The 20,881-nt window shown below is 35.4% G+C and overlaps 1 protein-coding gene across 1 annotated transcript; it reads right to left on the bottom strand.

Annotated features, from left to right (window-relative positions):
* Window positions 1–18,316: 18,316 nt before the first annotated feature.
* Window positions 18,317–20,124, bottom strand: LOC149575704 (UDP-glycosyltransferase 79B30-like). The gene has a single exon (XM_089815471.1). The coding sequence runs from the start codon at window positions 19,790–19,792 to the stop codon at window positions 18,356–18,358; it is 1,437 nt and encodes a 478-aa protein (XP_089671597.1). The 5' UTR covers window positions 19,793–20,124; the 3' UTR covers window positions 18,317–18,355.
* Between the last annotated feature and the right edge of the window lie 757 nt (window positions 20,125–20,881).

Raw genomic sequence — 20,881 nt, 5'->3', positions numbered from 1 at the left:
TGCCCCAGCTCCTTGAGGAATTTGGTAAGATCATTTGGATTGATGAAACTGCTCGTTTGGTCCCCAATCTTGATGCGAGGGTTTTAATTTCCAATAAGCCTAGGATTGAAATTCCTGCGGATTTATAATTAAATATTAATGGTCAAATTCTTTCTTGCCCTATTGAAATTCTTGGTGGGTGAAATGCTTGTTTCCTCTGCAAAAGGGAGGGTCACCAGAGGAAGGACTGTCCTATCATTTCCAAAAGGAAAAAGCCTTACACTAACCCTAATGTGGGTGCTGCTGGTAATACTACCTCGAATCCCAAAGATGTTAACTCTCAATCTCGTATTGAACAATTAGCCCCTCCTAGTACATTGGTCCCTCCTCCAAAAAACCTTACCTAGTGTGTTTTTAATACTCCCAGTGTTTCACACAATAATGTTATCCCTCTAACCAAATCAAAGGATGGAAGCACTCTAGCATTAGCTTGCCCTCAATTAGCCTCTAACGAAGTTGTTTAGAATAAAAATGGTTGTTCTAATGATTTCCAACCTCTCATAGATAGAAAATGAAGACATAAAAATTCTCAGCAACTGGCACTAGAACAAATTTGGTTACGCAAGGCCAGAACGAACCTATTTGAAATTCTTAATTCTAGCTCTATTCTATTTCTTGAAAATACTCCTCAAGGTGATAATACTTCTAGTGTTAATGTTAATCCTGATAATGCTTTGCTGGACAACCAAGCCTATATCCCTTCAGACCTAGTTTTAGATCTTGCTCCTAACTTCATTACGCTTGATAAGTTTAGCACTAAGAATCTTTCTTGCAAGAATTCGTATTCAACTTTAAATGAAATTGAGGACAACTCTTTGGTTGAAGTTGTCTATGCTAATCCTTTGTTTAACAATAATTGCCCTTCTTTTGATATGGACCATTCCATGGGTTAGGATTGTGAGGGAATTAGTGATGAAGAGGATGAGATTGCTAAGCTTCCCTCTTCCAAAAATAAAGGAAGAAAGGAAGACCTCTTGGGTCAAAAAACAAAAAGAAAAATGGAGACCAAGCTGGTCTTCCTATTAGAACTAATAACACTAGTTCCTCATGAAGATCATGTCCTAGAATGTGAGAGGCCTTGAGTCTCCTAATCACAAGTTTATTGTTAAGAAGTTGATTAATATGCATAGCTCTTTTGATTGTTTGATGTTGCAAGAAGTTAAAGCAGTTTGTTTTTCTCTTGATCTTGCTTTAGATCACATCTGGAAAGATGCTGTTAAGTTTTTCTCCAATCATCCCAAAGGAAAGGGAGGGTTTGACCTTCTTCTTCATCCTAAATGGTCTAAACACATCCATGACTCAGGTACTTCCCTATCTAACAGGGTGTCTTGGGTTGTCATCAATGATAATGACTCTTATTTTGGAATTTGTACGGTGTATGCATCCAATGATTATAAAGAAAGAATTCAGCTGTGGGAGTGGATGACTTCCTTTCCTAACATCCCTTGGATCATTGGGGGGGACTTTAATATGATTGTTTTTGGTCTTGAAAAGTCTAGAGGAACTCCTTTTGATTGGAAAGGTTTGGAGATGATCTATTGGGATAGGCTTATGCATCATTTCAATCTTTTTGATCCTGTTTATGATCATACCTGTGACAACTCTGGATTAAAGTTCACTTGGTGTAACTTCCAATAGGGTCCCAACCGTATTTACTCTAGACTCGACAAATTCTATGCTAATCGTGATTTCTTTTCCTTTTTTTCCTCTCCATCTTCACCTGTTATTGTTTTTCATCCTTCCTCCTTATCTGATCACTCGCCCATATCTACCACCATTAATCTTTGAAATGTTGTCCCTCTATCAACCCCTCATGCTAAGAATTTCATTCTTAACACATCTCTGCTTAGTGATCAAGATGTTCTGATTGCCATCAAAATGGTTAGGCTTTTCAATCTTAACAATAAGAACTTATCGCACATTACCAGATGGAATACTAACATTGCTTCTTGGCAAAAAATCTTCCAAACCTTTGGCTAAAAGAAGGCTAAAGATTATAGAAGAGTGGAAAAATCACTTTTTGAGCATCTTCTTTCCCTGGAAGTCAGCATTCAATCCCATCCTACCTCTTGTATCCTAGCTGAGCAAGTCTCTCTTGCTAAGAATAAGCTTAGGAAACATCAAGAAATTAAGATTAAAGGAACCTCTATCATGTCCCAAAATCAGTGGCTTCAATATGGGGATAAAGGATCAAAATTCTTCTTTAATCTTCTAAAGCAGAAACATGTGAAGGAAAGAATAGATAGGATTTTTGTGGATGACAGAGAAGTTCTCTCTCTTCATGACATTATTAATGCTTTTTGGGACTTTTATTCTAATATCTTCTCTTCTGAAGTCTCTCCTAACTCTGCTGATATTAGAGATCATTGTATGACCCTTATTCTCACTAAGATTTCTAAGGAAGACTCTATCTGGCTCCAAAGTATGTTCTCTCCTTAGGAGATTGCTGATGTTAATCGTAAACTCAAGGATGATAAAGCTCTGGGCCCTAATGGGATCCTTGTTAAATTCTATGAATCTAATATTGGATGGATCACATAAGACTTGTATAACTTGTACACTGAAGCTTTCGAAAATGGCTCTTTGGGGTTCTCTATCAATACTGGTATCATTAAGCTCATCCCCAAGCCTGGTGACAAGGGCCTTATCAAGAACTGGTGGCCTATTACCCTGCTTAATGTTTCTTACAAGATTCTTGCTAAAGTCCTAGCATCCAAACTTGAAAAAGTGCTTCCCAAATTTATCTGCCCTACCCAAACTGGCTTCATTAAAGGCAGATACATTTTGGAAAACTTAATCACTAGTTGGGAAGCTATGGAATGGGCTAAGACCTCTAATCAAGATGTTGCTATATTGCTTGTGGAATTTGAAAAGGCTTATGATAGAGTTGAATGGGATTTCATTATCAAGATGCTAAGAGCTTTCAACTTCCCTCCTAATTTCTGTAGGTATGTTAAAGTTTTTCTTGTTGATGCCTCAACTCTTATTGAAATCAATGGTACTCTCTCTCTCTCAACCCATTAGGCTTTTACATTCCATCAAGCAAGGATGCCCTCTTGCTCCTGCTCTTTTTGTCATTGCCTCTAATGCTCTTTTTTACCTCCTTCATGATAACTCCCTCTCTCCTAGAGTTCATGGGATTACCCTTCCTGATAATTCTGAACTTTTGAACATTCAATTTGCTGATGACACCTCCCTTTTTTTGGAGCTTTCACAACATAATATATACTACCTTAATCAAAAGCTTAAAAAATTTGGGAAAGCATCAGGGGCTAACATTTCTACTTCTACATCTATTATTCTCAATTGGAAAGTTACTCCTCTTGATTAGCTGGATCAATTTGGTTATACTTGGGGTGGGCCTAATAAGATTGTTAGATATCTTGGCATCCCCTTCTCTGTGGCCCCTTCTCTCAAGGATATGTGGGGGTGGGTCAAGGATAACATCATCAATAAACTTAATAATTGGAATCATAAGACTCTATGTCTTGCTGGAAGGGTTCAAGTTTGTCAAAAAATCTTATCTTCTTATAGCATTTACTACTCATCTATCTAGATGTTTAGCAATTATCAGATTTTTGAAATTCAAAAAACTATTCGTAGCTTCCTTTGGTCGGATGGTAGAGGCAAAAGAAAAGCCCACTTGGTGAAATGGAATTGTTGTCATTTGGACAAAAGAACTGGTGGCCTTGGACTTAAAGATCTCAGACTTCAAGGAATTGCTCTTGCCTACAAATGGATCTTCTAGGCCTTTGAGGGTAATGAGCCCTGGAAGGTCCTTATTGAAAATAACATATAGTGTGGTGCCCCAAAATATGCTAAATCCTGGAAGGGTCTTCCTTTCTATGATCTGGTGGCTGGCTGATTTGTTATTTTAGTTCAAGGGACCTGGGTCTTTAGATCCATTTGGAAGGCTTGGGAGATTGTTCGAAGTTTCATTGATAACACTAGTTTTAATCACCAATATTCCATTCATGGGGAGTGCTCTATTTGGTGGAACCTTACCAATTTTGATAAGCCTCTTGCTCTTACCAAAGTTTACTTTGCGAGAGCTTGGAATTCTAAAGGCATCAAATGCATAATGGATATCATGGAGCATGACACTTATAAGTTGGAACTGTCTATCTACTAGGTTTGATCTCCCTAATTCTCAAATCAAAACTTATAATTTAATTAAGAATGCTTGTGCTTCCTTGAATCTTCCTAGAAATATTGATGTGGATTCTCATCATTTTCTATCCTTCAGATGGAGGGATGAGACCCTGCTTACCAAAATTAAAGCTAAAGACATATATAAGTTCCTCAATTCTGATACTTCTATGACTAATCATATTAACAAAATTTGGTATTGTAACCTCAATACTACTGAGTGGTAGAAATACTTTGATAAATTATGGAAGTCTCATATTCCTCCTAAAGTTAAATGTTTTAAATGCCAGCTCCTTCTTGATAAGCTTCCTGTTAGAAGTCAGCTCACTAGTTATGACACCTGTTCTATATGCAGAGTTCCTAAAACCATGAGGCATATTTTCTTTGACTGTAATTTTGCTAAAGAAATTTGGTTAATGTTTGGAATTTCAATTACTAAACATGTTTATACTATTGAAATTATAAATGGTTTTATACAAGGATTGAGAAAAGATTCTAACCTTTTTTGGCATATTCTTTCATCTTTCATTCTTTGGTTCATTTGGATATGTAGAAATGAAACCAAGTTTCAAGGCATTGATAGAAGTCTTACTGGGTTTTATAGAAAACTCACCCGTTTTAACATTGCTTCTCAGGTTTGTTGCATCATGAATTTGGAACGAGATAAGCTACTAAGATTCCTTAAAGATGGGCACACTGTGATGTTCATTTACCAAATGAAGCATGGATATGAAATGACCAGTATCTTAGAAGACAAAAATGCTTTTGACAAAGCCTTGGACAACTTGATTGAAGAAATTAGACACATCGATGCTCCTTCTTATGAAAAGATGGATATGTATGCTTAGTGTTTGGATAGAAAGAAGGTTGTTTGGATGGAAGGAGCGCAAGGATGGATGACCTGGTTGGAAGACCGAGATGATATTCTTACCTAGTTGCTCATGGCTGCTCCTATCTTTTTTGTATCTTCATGCTTCATATTATGAGATTTTGATACTTTAGTTTGTTCCTTTGGGCTAGCTATTTACCCTTGGGTTACCATTGTATTTTGATACTTTGAACTCTTGATGTTTAATATAAAATAAAAATAAAATTTTTAATGCACTAACACAAGTGCAAGCCACCATGTTCCACTTGCTGTTAAGGGCAGCTTGAACATTACTAATTTTGAGCGAAAACTTACTTCTTAGAAATGCCCTCAACATTACTAATCCATTACCTTGAAATAAGTGAATATTTACTTCCTATTAGTCTTTGGTTATAAATCTAATATGATGACTTGCTTTAGAGTTATGATTTGTATTTAAGTCAATATATCTTACAAAAAATATCTAATTGAAAAGGTTTCACTTTAAATTATAAGTGGAAGCTTCATGATATATAGTATTTAATGTTGGATTGCAATTAATGAAAGATTAATTTGAAATTTAAATGGCAAAAAATCAATTACATTAAGGCAAAGTAGCATTTTTATGATAGGGACTACTAAAGAATCATGCCTACCACCATTTTTGTTAACGATTTGTAAAGTAAATCTTAAATATAATTTAAACTCATAGAACAATTACTAATTACAATAGATTTGTAAATATCTAAATCAAAGAATGACTGCTATTAGTTGTGAAGTAAAGAGAAATAAATTAATTATCAAATAGAGGAATTGAATAAATTTTAAAAATGCTCCATTGCGAGTGGTGGCAAATTTATAATGTTAATATAATCAAAATTTTATTAAAAAAATTAGCCTTTTAAAATATTGTAAACTTTCAATATACCATTCATTTATAGATCAACCATTCCAATACCAAACAAACTGAAAAATAAACAAATGAAATTTATAAAATTATTAATTCCTCAAAGGAGAATATTAATGTTATCATTTTTCAATTAAATTGACTATAGAGTAAAATTATTTTTCATAAAGAAAGAAAGATTTTTAACTTAGCCTAATAAAAAATTATGAGCCTTATTTTTGTACCTTATATCTTTGTACCATCATACATCTATTTCAATTTATAATTAAAAGTGCATCATCATTATTGTTGGTGTAAATACGTACTTTACTATTTACACTTACTTAAGTTTACTTAGGTTAATGCATTATTTAATTATATTGCATTATTTTATTATTTTTATTTGTGAGACACTTAGGAGTTTGCACACCGTGTGATTTCTCATGTTGACAACACAGGAGTATGCAACTTTATTTGAGCACATGGTGTCTACAACACTGATTTGCGTGTCCCACCCTTGTAGACTTATCCTCTCATCACTGCACTTATTTTCGTGCTTAATGGAGGATAATCCATATCTGGTGGACATGTGCTTTGTTGTATGACACTTCATGGTGCTAACTTCTACGCATTCTAGAAGCTCTCTTGAGGCCTTTATAATCAGACACTCCTAGTGTACTCATGGCATCAAGTTATTGAATACATTGTTATTCTGATCATTCTCTCTCTTTGGTCTACAGTTGTGCTTGTGTTTGAGTTCTTAGTTCTTGGGTGAATTTTTCCCTTAGACAAATTCTTACATGGTATCAGAGCAACTTGGAGACTTTCTCATCACATAGCCGTTCGAGACCTCTTGCTTCATCACCTCAGCCTGAATCCAGAGTGCTGCAGAAATTGGGAGTGTCCAGCATCAGATCTGACCTCTCCATTGCGTCCGAAACGTTGATCTGGTGAAAATTGACTATAAGCACGCTTACCTTGGCCCAAAGTCGACCACGAGGCAAAATATTTTTGCAAACCGGCACCCGAAGGCACCGATTTGCAAATCGGGTATGATCTAATTTGTAAGAACCCCAAATAGGCTCTACGTTGATCACTGTTTGTTTCCCTGGGTGTAATGTTTGTTTTTGGTTTGTTTTTGAATGTTTTAAACTGTTTTTGGGTTTTTGAGTTGATGAAAAGAAAATACAAATATTGAAAACTAATCTACCTAAAATTATAACTCAAATTTGATTATAATGCTAGTCAAATTCATTTATTCAGATGGCTCCTAATGTTTGTACAATACTTATTGCTAGTAGAAAACATCATCATTAATAGTTGATAAAAACCTGATTTTTGTCTTCAATACGCAACCACATTGCTGGTTGCTTCCTCCTTGGGCAGCGCCTATCAAAAACCGCAATATTAAATCTCTGATTTTTAATTCACTATAGCGCTGTACTGTTCATAGCACTGTAGCGCACTGTTCACGGCACTATAACTGCTGTTATAACCCCTTCCAACCTATAACAGATTCATCCAATTCTTTCCTACTAAACACAATATTGACTCCAGAATGAAGTCAACTCATAGGCAAAATTCAAGTGATATTTCACACCCTCAAATTGCATCAACTCTGAAGATACTACGTCCTCCACAGTCTGAATTCTTCTCAAACTTGTAGAAACCCTTGTTGCCACAACTTCAAGAAATTTCACAAGGCAAAATTTTTAAGCAATTCTCATAACTCCCTCTTGAAGGAAGACAAGGTTTGTTTATAAGGACTCCTCAACTCCAGAATGAGTCTCCACGCTCAATGTGGGATAAAAGATATAATAATAACATAAAAAATGTTATTACATTAAAACTTAGAAAACCCCTTTTAATTTTTCCATAAGCTTGGACCCACAATTAATTGAAACAATGGCCCCCTTTTATGATATCATGACCCTCACTTAAGTTATATATTATAACTTAACAATATAGGTTCAAAACCAATAATGTTTATTTTAACCAAATAAACATTAATATCTCCATTATTACTCAACATTTTTGAATGTCATTTGGACTGGGAGCTAGCATGAAAGAACTGCATATGACCATACCCCCTTTTCTAAAAATAGCAAGGGTCTATCTTTATAACTCCAAAACTGCTAAAAATAGCCTGACCAAGCCAAACTCAAAGCAAAACTCATCATAAACAAACTCTGGCAACCCAGAAGAGTACTCTGCTCTGGTCCTTGGAAGATCTCCACACCAAGGTGACCCTCTATCCAATCTTATTAGCCTACGAGGGTCTCTAATAGGCTAATCACCAGCTAAAGTGATGTCTCTAGCTAGAAGGGGACATCACATAATTCGATCTAATTATTTACATTTTCAGATCTAATTAAACTGTTTGTAGATCTAAATAAAATTTAGTCTCTGCAATTTTTTTCGAATTATTTGTTATTTTCGAAATATTTTCAAAAATCATTTTTTCGTTTAGACAGAGAAAATTTTATTTGCAGTACGAGCTGATAGATCACGTACTGCACATTTGCGGAATTATTTTTATTTTGCAGGGTCTTTATTTAATTGGGCACAGCCTACCATAATCCCAACGACCATCCCTCAACCGTCAACATCACCACCGGCGACCACAGACTTCAAAAATCGACGGTCGATCCATCACCATCGACCGAGCAAAACCGGCCCTCAACTCTGGCGAGCGCTCTTTGCGTTCTGTTCTACGACACGTCGTTTATAAACAGCGCCTTCTGCGCAGTCCGCATCAATGTGGGATATTTCCCACAGTTCCATCAATAGAATTTAAACTCGCCAGTGTCAAAATTGAAACCTCTGGCTGCCGCTGTCTCTCCGGTACACTCAGCACTCTTTGTAGACCCCTGGTCCAATCCGCGCGCGCCACGCAAATTTTTGCACCCCGTCAGCAGTGACGGATCTGCTGCCAACTCTGCTACCTAATCAGCCCTGATAACATCCGACGTAGGTATCCGTACACTAAGTACCTGCAAACATCAAATTTTTTGTATAGTACAAATCCGTAGAGTCCATAATGCCATGTCATCCTACCATGTCATTGGGTGCCTTCTTTTTGCTGATGTCATCATTTTACGGGGTTAAACTTGACGCCCGTCTGGATGTCAGTCTAGGGTATTTTACAACTACTTTGACGGTCATTTGATCGTCAAAATTAGACTTTTAGTTTCTCCTCCAGACCCCTCTCCAGATTGCTTTTCATTTTGGCAGCCTGACTTTGCAAGCTCGTAACTCGCACATTCAGACTCCAAATCAGGTGCAATTTTTTTTGAAATTACATAGAATTTCCTGAATTTTCAAGTGGTAGTGTTGTTTTCTAGTTTTGGTGCACAAATTTTGCAAAATTTGCATTTTTTGGCGACTGTATCTGCATAATCCTGCCTTTTGCAACTTCAAAAGCTCCGTACGGGCACATTTGGTCACCTTTTCAGGTTCCATTTTTTTGAAAGTGCGTATTTTTTTGTCTACTTTCCAGATATGAAGTTAGATTCTAGGGTTGTGTGGACCAATTTGTCACTTTCAGAATTGGGCCTTCTTTGGCATTGTAAAGCTTTGATTCTTTTCAGAATTGTTGTAAAACTAAGCTACAGTGCTTAAGTGACAGATTTCAGCCTTATAAGGCAGTTGTAAAAGCAAAATTAGAAAGTCCACTTTGCTCATTTTGACAAGTAGCTCATTGTAAACGCACTACTTATAAAGTGCCAAAGCATCTTTTTTGGGGGGGTCTTTTGATTGAGTGAAAAGGGGGGGTGTGTACTGTGTTCTTATGTCTCTATATTGTGCTCTTTTCATTTCTACATCATGGGTTTTAAATGTCCTCCTCTAACTTCACGCAACTATTCTACATGGAAAGATATTGCATGGAGTAGACTACTGGAAAAAGGATATAGTTTGTATGTTGATGGTACAATTACCAAACCTACTGATGCTAAAGAACTCATTGATTGGACAATTCATGACTGACAAGCTTTAGGTGTTATTAGGAGTTGTGTACATGGGGATCTTCTCTTTCACATTAAAAATTGTTCAGACTCTAAGGAAGCTTGGGATAAACTTGAACAGTTGTAGGGTAAAGTGGATGAAGAAAAGGGATTTCAGATTGAAGATGATCTACTTCTCTTGGATCCTAAAAATTATGACACAATTCAGGATTATATTCATCAAAGTCAATGAGTATAGGGCACTTCTTAAAGATTGTGGAAATCCCATTAAGGATGATAGGTTGATACATCACATCCTGAAGAGGTTACCTCAAGAGTATGCTAACTTTGTTTCGAGTTTTAATACTCACAAGTTGACCATGGGATCTGCTTACCAGAAGCCATCCTTTGATGGATTTGCAGACATGTTGATTGTTGAACAATCTTACTTGGTGGATTTTGGCCTTCTCAAGTTATCTAATACCAAAGCCTTAATAGCTCGTGATGATCATACATCTAGTCAAGGGGGAAAAAGCAACAAGAAGAAGAAGCAATGGAAGCAGAAAACACAATATGAGACACAACATGACTTCTCTCAACAAGGCGGTTCTTCTCAAAACAAGAAAGGAACTAATGAAAAGGACAAACTCTTTTGTGCATACTGCAAAAAGCCAAATCATGATGAGCATCATTGCAAGACAAAAAGAATCGATGAGTCAGAAAATCTACTCAAGAAGAATAAGATATAGGTGCTAGGTACTTCCAAGGATTCTACTCCAACCTCTTCAAAGGGTAAAGTTCAAGCACTTATGGCCAACACAAGTTCTTCTTCGGAATGGATACTTGACTTAGGTGCCTCCTACCACATGGGTTCTTCAAAGCAAGACTTTTCTTCATTGAAGCAGTCAAAGGTGCCACACATCTTCGTGGGAGATGATGCTAAAATGGAAGTTGAAGGAGAAGGACATGTTGAAATGGAAGATGGGGAATTAAAAGATGTTCTCTATGTTCCAAATCTAAGTTCCAATCTACTATCAATTTACCAAATCACTCACCTTGGAGATGGTCATAAGGTTGAGTTCCTTCCCGATTCAGTGATGGTGCGAAGTCTCAAAGATGATTCATTGGTAGCAGTTGGGAAATTCAATGATGAAAGGAGGCTTTATTCCTTCTCCCATTTTGTGCCTAAGAGTTCTTCTCAAGCCTTGTTAACTCACTCTAATTCAAACAACTTATGGCATGAGCGGTTTGGTTACCTTGACTTCTGCTCTCTTCAACAACTTTTCTCAAAACACATGGTCAAAGGTCTACCCAATATCAGATTTTCTAAGGGGGAGTGTTCATCTTGTTCAGTGGATATGCATCTCAAGGAGAAGTTTGATAAAGGGAAGTCTTCTTGAGCTCCAGTTGTTCTTCAGCTAGTTCACATGGTATTAGCAGGACTGTTTGCAAGTGACTTCAGTCAGCCAAGGCCGCTACATACTCGCATTTGTTGATTACTTTTCAAGATTCACTTGGGTCTTTTTCCTTCATCATAAGAATGAAGTGGTTCATAAACTTCAAGACTTCAAGACTCATGTTGAACACAAGTCAAGGAAAGCCATCAAAGTACTAAGGGTGGACAATGAGAACATATATGTTGATAGGAGACTTAAGAACTTTTGTAAAATTGAGGGCATTGATCTTCAGAACTCACTAGCATTCAGTCCGCACAAGATAGATGTTGCAGCAATGAGGATTAGGACTCTCAAGACCATGGAAAGTTGCATGATAAAAGCCAAGTCTCTCGATCCTACATTAGAAGTTGAAGCCATTAGCAGTGCTACTCACATACTTAACAGGTATCCTGATCTAGCCTTAGATGGCAAGACTCCTTTTGAGGCATGGTGCGGCAGAAAACCAGTTGTGAGTCACCTTAGAGTCTTTGGTTGTCCAGCATGGGAAAACCTTTCTTCCAGGAGTTGCAAGACACTGACACCTAGGCCTTGTACCTTTATTGATTATGAAGACAATGTGAAGGCTTACAGACTTATGGATCCAGAGACTCATGAGATTTTTGTGGAGAAGGATGTTCACTTTATAGAGAAAGTTCTCCCAGCTTATCCTCTACTCCTCTCCGCACTTCATACACAGTGGAAACTGATAGTGACACCAGCGATAGTGCTTCAATAGGTTCAAACATGTGGGGTTCTGTCGACAGTTGCAGTGAGAGGTCACATCACTCTAGTCCACGTGCTTATATTACCACAGTGAAAGGTCCATCTCAGCATGGTACATCTTGTCTTCCACCTCCAGCTTCATTTGACTTGGGAGACAAACTCGAGGACACACATCTTCTCATTGATGATGATACTTCTACAATTGTTGCGAGGGCTCACTCTGACCCTCATGTTCATTCTCTACATGATCAATCTTTCAAGGTTGGCATGATTGTGGATCCTTATGAACAACAATTAGTGGAGGACTCTTTTTTAGTTGAGGAGACAGATGGTTCAGTGGAACAGGTTCAATAGACATCCTTGCCAAATCTGCATTCATTCTTTTCAGTATAGTTGGAAGGGGTGAACCTCAGCATTAGTACATGGATACTTGAGCAGGTTTCAGGGCCAGCATACATCTTTAGGACTGTACCTTGGGCATTTTTTCTTCCTAAGGGGAGGAACACCATTCTGCATTCATGGACCAGCTTCTTCATCGGAGCGGCTTTCACTTGTTGGCATTCTTCTTTTGTGGGGGGGGGGGGGGGGCTATTCTATCTCTCTTCCTTCTCTCATTCTCTTTTGTATATACTAGATATATGTCGTAATGGGGTGGTCTTGATTACTCCATCCATCGATGCATCCTTCTCTATCTCTCTTTTTGGGGTAGGGTTTTTCCCATGAGGTTTTCCCTCTTTCCCCGCTTTATGAGAGATTGCATTTCATTATGTACATGGGTACCTTACATGGCCTAGTAGCCGGGACCCATTATGCATCTTCATCCTAGTTCGTAAGCTTAAGGGCATTCCCCTAAGTTGCACTTAAGGGGGGGTGTTGGTGTAAATATGTACTTTACTATTTACACTTACTTAAGTTTACTTAGGTTAATGCATTATTTAATTATATTGCATTATTTAATTATTTTTATTTGTGAGACACTTAGGAGTTTGCACACGTTGTGATTTGTCATGTTGACAACACAGGAGTATGCAACTTTATTTGAGCACATGGTGTCTACAACGCTGATTTGCGTGTCCCACCCTTGTAGACTTATCCTCTCATCACCACACTTACTTCCATGCTTAATGGAGGATAATCCATATCTGCTGGACATGTGCTTGGTTGTATGACACTTCATGGTGCTAACTTCTACGCATTCTAGAAGCTATCTTGAGGCCTTTATAATCAGGCACTCCTAGTGTACTCATGGCATCAAGTTATTGAATACATTGTTATTCTGATCATACTCTCTCTTTGGTCTACAGTTGTGCTTGTGTTTGAGTTCTTAGTTCTTGGGTGAATTTTGCCCTTAGGCAAATTCTTACAATTATAACTTAAAAAAATTGTAAATTGATTACCTAACATATTACCAACAAGTGCGGCATGTACTTAGATAATTTAAGAAAAAAATGTTATAGTTTTATTTAAAAAATGTTAGTAAAATAGTAAAAATTTGTGTATAAAAGATATAATAATAAAATATAATAGAGAGTAATGCTTAATAAAAAATTAACTTAAATTATTTATTTCAATCAACCCATTAAAATAATAATGTTAGTAAAATTATATGTATGTGAGATTGATTTTTTATATAAATATAATATATAGTTTTGTGATATTAAAAAAAAAAAACTAATAGATTTAATAATAATATTAATTTTTGTATTAATCTATCTCCTAAAATTGTGTCGATAGAATGAATTATGAACCCAGCCTCCAAAAAAAGGGGTCCTATAACACAAAAGCAAATCAATCAATCAAATTGATGAAATATAACTATTAGAATATATGAAATTGATAAGTAAATTAAAAAACTTTAGAAATATCTCAATTGTCCATAAATAATTGCTGGTGATTGGGGTAAATTAATTGAAAAGTTGGAGAAAGTGAATACAATAGTACTATTGCCTACGACAAGTACAATAATATAAAATAATGGTAAATTTTAGATCTATACTATTTAAAAAAAAGAAGTTTAACCATTTTTTTAAATGTTAAGACTATACTTTAAAAAGTTAGTACTTGTCGATAGGCTAAGTACTATAGTGATATTTTTTGAATTTTATGCTTTAACTAGCGATCTATTTTTTTTGGTTTCTATGAGTTAGAATTAATATTTTTCTAATTGATTGGGTGAATTCACTTAGTTTTGGCTGATTTGATGGATTGTAAAACTAATACTTTGTTATTTTTATTAAATTCATTAATGTTTAATTTTTTTGAATGTAAGTGAGTTAGTTTAGATATTTATATTTTAATATTTTATTTTTTTATAATATAAATTTTGTCATTCAATTAAAAATATTTTTTTAAAAATTACTTATATTATATAATTATTTATTATTATGATAAAAAATATTATTATTTTCATATTATAATTTATCGATAATATATATATATATATATATATATATATATATGCAATAATTATATTTATAAATATAATTTAAATTAATATCATTATAGAAAAGTAGAATTGTATAACTTTTTTATTAATTAAAAATATATCATATACTATAATAAATTTATTAAATTAAAACTAGATTTATATAAAAACTAAAGACGAGTACTAAGTCGACACTTTTTAGCTCTTGATACTAATTTGGTTAAAGGCCTATTTTATTTATATATAAAATGAGCCTTTATTGTATTATAATCTTAAGTATATTTTTTAGTCATATATTTTAAATATATAATTTTGTAAAATGGTTTAATTTAATAAGTTTGTTTGATTTATTAAATTAAGCTTTTTTACACAGTCATAAAGTTATTTTTATCTTAAAAATTAAAAAAGTGTGTTTTAAATTTTTAAAAAACTTTTATAAATTCTTATTTTAATTCTAAAGTAAAAGTTAAGAGTTCTTATTCTTAGTCGAAGTCAAAGTTAAAAAGTTCTATTATTTTATATTCTTTGATTATACTATTTGATAATATTTGATCATTTGTCATTATATTTCATAATGTTTTGATGTCGATTATGTAAAATTGTCATGCAAAAAATATTATACGTTCAAATTTAAAAAATAACTTAATTCTATTTGTTTGGCTATAGGAGTTGTCCAATTTGGATCTAAGGTCAAATTTGGAAGCACATGTTTGGTAGGTAAGCCATTATCGATATAGGTGATGAATTTTTTTTTGCACATTTAAGTCCATGATAACTTCATAGTGCTATTCACACACAACATTTCATCCTCCAATGGTGAAATCTTCCATCCTTGACTTATAGCACCAAAAATACAACTAAAATTCTCTATAAATTGATGGATATAAATGTAGACATGTATTCACAATCAAGGTGTAAATATTCTAATGGGTTAAAAGAGTTTCCAAGACAATTGTTGTGCATGTGGAGAATATCTGGGAGTAGAGGATATGCACAACTGCAATTTTCAATAAGGAACACACTGTGTAATATAAAGTTAGAAAATAGATAGCACAAGTAGGATGACATCTATGAAGCCAAGTTAGGCTCTTTGCATATGAATGTGTTGAAGGTATATGTGGCTAACGTGATTAAAATCGATCTCTCTATAGCTATTTTTTTTTCATTTTTTAGGTAGATTGTAACTAAGAAAATGGAGGAAATATAACACAATTAGCCAATGTTGAATAATCCACATGAAAATGATCTTGCACACTCTTCTTTTTGTAGGCATGGAGAAATATTCCTTTGTGGAATGATTGTTTTTCTAGTTGGTTGCATTTTGCATGACGTTATTAGTATTTTGTTAGATTAATCATATTTTTGTAATGGATTCGTATTGATCTTCCATTAGTGAGGAAGTGAATGGAGAAATACAAAGACATTGAGAATTTAATTTGGTTTTGTTTCAAGTGCTTAGGGATGGAATTCTAAGTGGAGAATTATATTAGTTTCAATGGCCTACACATTTATGACAATCAAACTGTGGCCTACTTTACTTAGGATTGTTTAGTAGATGATATTTGGATATGTTTAAAAGTTGTCTATTGTTAAATGGAATTTTGAAGCGTCTTGTTATGGAGCTACATTGATTCTTTTCTTAATAAATTTTGAATTCTTAAAGCTAATTTACCAAATAATGGAATTTTTATAATTTTGATGTGTGGGTGAATGTGTTTTACCTACAATTTAACATTTCTATTTTCTTTCTATGATACAATTGATAAGATTTGCAATTACATGTAAGATCAGATTCAGTTAAAATGTATTTGTTACATGCTCTTAGGGAAGAAGTCATTATTCACCCAACAAAATTTTCAAGGCAATGGTATGAAGTGTGATGCAGAAGCATGTGTAAAGTATTTATTTTAAAGGAACCATTGAGATGAAACTAATTAGTATCAATAATGGATACATCTCATAGAAAATAGAGAAATTTGTATGTGAGTATTTGTAGTATCTTTTAAATTGTATTTAACATCTTTTATGTGCAAATTGAGACATCTTCTTAAGTCTTTCATGACATCCATCAGTAGAAAGGAACATATATGAAGTACTTTACATTGTCCTAGATAAGGATCCTTATATGTCTCATGAGAGTGTGAAAACATAATTTGACCACTTTAACAATTTCATGGAATGAAAATTTTCTCACCTCAGTTCGTACCCTATAAAATCTTTGTTCAACATTTCCTGTATTTTCAATCCTAAAATAAAAGCTATAAATTTGGGAAATTTTCTTGCTCTTTGTACATCCTTCCTTGAAAAGCATCTTGATTGATAACACAGTTGGAGAAGATGAGATTAAATCTGATCCATCCACAAAACTCCTCCAAGTTTTTGCTTAGCAATGTCAATATTAGAATTTTTAGTTGGACTCAGAGTTCAAATCTAGGGAAAAGAGGAAACATGAAGAATATAGATCCATAAGATTTGAAATGTAAGATCTTGGTATTTCATATAAACATAATTCCATTGCTAGTTCATGATTTTGTTCTTTCTAGCTAGTAATAAGCCTTTTTAATAAACTATTTTTAGCTAGATGTGCAGTGCCTCCAAGACTCTATTTGGTAGGATATGCACAAAATGAATTAATGAAAAAGCTTTAGAGACTTCTAAGAAAATGCAATTGGCAGTTGTAAAGCCAAATTCTTGCCAAGGATGATTTTAGGTGCGTGTATAGAAGTTAACACAAGAAGGTCCTTTAGCAACCAAAAGGTTGTAAGGATGAACAATTGGTTTGAAGAAATATATGTAAAGAAGGTTAGGGGTGTTGGGGGTTTTTGAATAGCAACCCATTTGGGGGAAATTGTTGCTTCCTTAGATCTAACAATGGACAAATCAAGCTTCTAATAGGTCTGATCACCGCCACTGCAAGCAAAGCCACACATAAGGATCTTATGACACCAAAATGTAGCATATGTTGTTAAAGAAATTGACTGAGGAATGGAATCCACAAGGCCCTAAAAGTTCTCCTAGGGATTATGCTGCATCATGCTCTATTTATGAAAATCATATAAGAAGATTCTACTGAAAACCACAAAGGATTGTGGGCAAGGGCTTCTCGAAATGCCATTTCTCCAGATGTCTTCGACTTTGTGCCAGATCCCTATGTTGGGATCGAAAACTTCTATACTCTACTCGAATCAACCTTGCGACTTTATGAAATACTCACCTATGACATAGATCGGAGAGGGTTGAATACATTAACACCATATGTTGGGGTTCTATGTTGCTTGTCCTCCATAAAATTCTCATGCAAAAGCGCCTAAATTAGGTATATGCATTGATCTCTTTTGTTGCCCTCTTTTCTGCTTTCATAGAATTGGGAGATGTACACCATGGATTCCCTGTTCTTGCATACGACTTTGAGCTTTTTGTGGTCTCTAGGACTTGTAGGAGACTTTGTATATGCACCTTGACTTATGCCATTTAGAAGTTTGGGAACCAAATCCGTCATCAAATAAGGTTTAGAGCAATACATATAAAACAGGTTGGGTGCGTCAAGAACACCAACACGATTCATTTGTAATTTTTTTTGCCAACAAAAAGATATTTACAAATTTATAAACTTTACAAAAAACCTATATTTGAAAATAATTAGATTTTTTTGAAGATTTTAAAGATATATAGAAATTTATAAACTTCAAAAAACCTACACATTTGAAAAATACTCAAATTCTATTATTTGAAACTGATGCAATAATATCCTAAGGAAGGAGGAACTAATAAGAGATTCCAATTCCTAACTTACCATTAGGGAATGTTCCCCTGTAAAATTACATTTATTAATATTATATAAATAATTAAAGATTTATCACAAATAAGAAAATAAGCCCCCAGTTTTTTCCTTCATCTCTCCCAGAGTCATTCTGTTGATTGAGAAGGGGATGAATTACGAGCAAGGAGATGCAGCAGAAGGCCTATAAATTTCTTGATATACAACTCCTGCGACGAAATCTCCTCATTGCAACTCACTATTTTCGACATGAACATGTCTCCCATCTGCCGAGCATTCACTCTGAAATCCCTCCCGTGTTCCTCATCCATCACAATCCTCACCGCTCTGCAGATCTCTTCTCCGCACAGAAACCCATCCCGTGTTCTTCCCACATCAAAACCCACTCGCAATTGCTCACAAAGAAGCCGTGCATTGATGGCCTGATCCAACATGATGGGCAGTGCAATGAAAGGCAATCCACAGCTCAAGCCCTCCATTACAGAATTCCATCCACAGTGACTCAAAAAAGCCCCTGTTGAGGGATGAGATAAGATCTCCCTCTGCGGCACCCATTCCCCCGTCACAAACCCTCGTCCTTCAATGCGCTTCTCGAAACCCTCTGGAAGAACATCTGTAATCGATCTTCCATGAGGTAGACGAACCGCCCACAAAAAAGAATTTCTGCTGCTCTCCAACCCTAACGCAATTTCCTTCACTTCGTCCGGTGATAGGAAACTCTGGCTTCCAAAAGCCACATAAACAACCGAGCAAGGAGCCTGATCTTCCAGCCAAGCTGAACAAGCCGATGCCCTAATTTTGGATCGGGCAATTTGGGGTAACAAAGGGCCGACTGGAACAACCGGCTTTTGCACAACTTTGTTCTGCAAATACTCTACAAAGCTCGCTTCGATCTCGTCGCACGTTTTAATGGCCATTGCCGTGCAATCTTCATAGCATTTGAGGCCGCGCTCTAGAAAGCTTATTCCCCCTGGATTCTGCGGTTTATAGCAGCCGATTACAGTCTCTGCTTCGAACAGCTTCCATGAGATCACAGAGGAAGGGTAATCTGGCGGGGGTTTTGTCAGATCGTGAGCGGTGATTTCTTCGCCATGGCCGCGCCAGATCGGATGGATGGAGTAGCTGGAAAAGGCTGCTCCACAGGTCTGGAAAAATATGGTAGGGGTTCCAGTTTGGGCGGCAGCAACGGCTCTTGGAGTCCACCACTGGAAAAAATCGAAGACCACGCAATTTGGGCGAATTTTATGGATGATTTCATGGAAAGCATTCTCCAGTCCGTCTACGGCTTTTTCGAACAGAGGCATCAATTCCAAGGGGAGGTTGGCCGTGTTCTCTATTTCCCCGGGCAGACCTTCAATCTCCGGCAAAGGTATTGCCACAAGGTTTATTAATTTGTCTGCAATTGCACTTTCTCTTATTCTTGAAATGTTGAGACCAGTTGAGATTAGCGATACTTTGAGACCGCCATGAACAAGCCTGTTCGAGAGCTCCAAGTAAGCAGAAATATGACCGTGGGCAAGCCATGGGAACATGGCAACGTGAATTTCTGTACCATTTAACTCCATTGTTGGGGATAATAAGCAGAGCTTGCCAATCTTTCTTTAAGATTCAATCAATAAAAGTCTACCTCTCTCTCCTATATCTACTCCCTCTGCATCTTAATTGTTCAATAATTTTTATAAACATTTATTAAGCTGCATTGCTGTCGAGTACTGAGCCCCATGTTCAAGATTCCATTATTCTCTGTGTTTGTCTTGAACCTAAATTGAGGCGACAAATGAATGAATAATTAATGTTTTTACAACGCTCATGAGATCAGATAGTAATATCACAGCGTTCACCAGGTCAACTAGTTCATAAGACTAATGGATTGTCAGTAAATAGATAAATAAGTTCAGTTCTAGAACGTCTGATCAATTAAATTTCTTTTTCCTTCGATTTTGAATTTATATTTTGATTAAGAAATTTATAACTGCTATTTTCTTTTTCAAACAGATTATTCAAGGTGTTTATGTTCAATGCTTCAATTAAATTGATTTGAATATCTTTATATGCAGAACATTTCATATTATAATGATATTCTGTACTGCTTTTTGAATGTCAGAGCAGCATCTTTCTTTCTGTTGAGCATCCATCTTCTAGACTCTCATCTCTAATTAGTATTTCAGCAATTAATAATTTTTGCTTTCCATCATATTTCTAATCTTAAAACTCTCTTTTAAACGTTTTAAACCATTTATTATTTTGTTTACCTATCAAATATTTCCGATATCATTTTTTTCACCAACAATACAGCTCCATATTCTCTATCCTGTAATAATTTAGCAACTAGAACTTAGCTGACTGATTTTTCAATGCGAAAAGCCTCAGCCAGGCTCTGCCAAGCCAATATCATTGAAATTATAAGTTGAGAACGGTTCAACCGATTGACTATTAGTTTAAGTATTTGTAATATCATGACGATTGTAGGAGGAACTGTTATGCACAAAGGATTGAATGTACAATTGACCAATGTCTACAGACAGCCTTTGTTAAGACAAAATCATTGGAATCTTGAGTTCTTTAACCGTTTAACAGATTTTAACTATTATTTTTGAATTTTTTTATTACATGACAACTACAAGAAGAATTGTTATGTTCACAGAAAGTATATA

The sequence above is a fragment of the Cupressus sempervirens genome, chromosome 2 (genome assembly GCF_028749045.1).
Source record: "Cupressus sempervirens isolate cs-2001-9-10 chromosome 2, ASM2874904v1, whole genome shotgun sequence".
In the NCBI taxonomy this organism is placed as follows: Eukaryota; Viridiplantae; Streptophyta; class Pinopsida; order Cupressales; family Cupressaceae; genus Cupressus; species Cupressus sempervirens.
The sequence above is the reverse complement of the archived record's forward strand: the minus strand, read 5'-3'. Positions and strand labels throughout refer to the sequence as shown.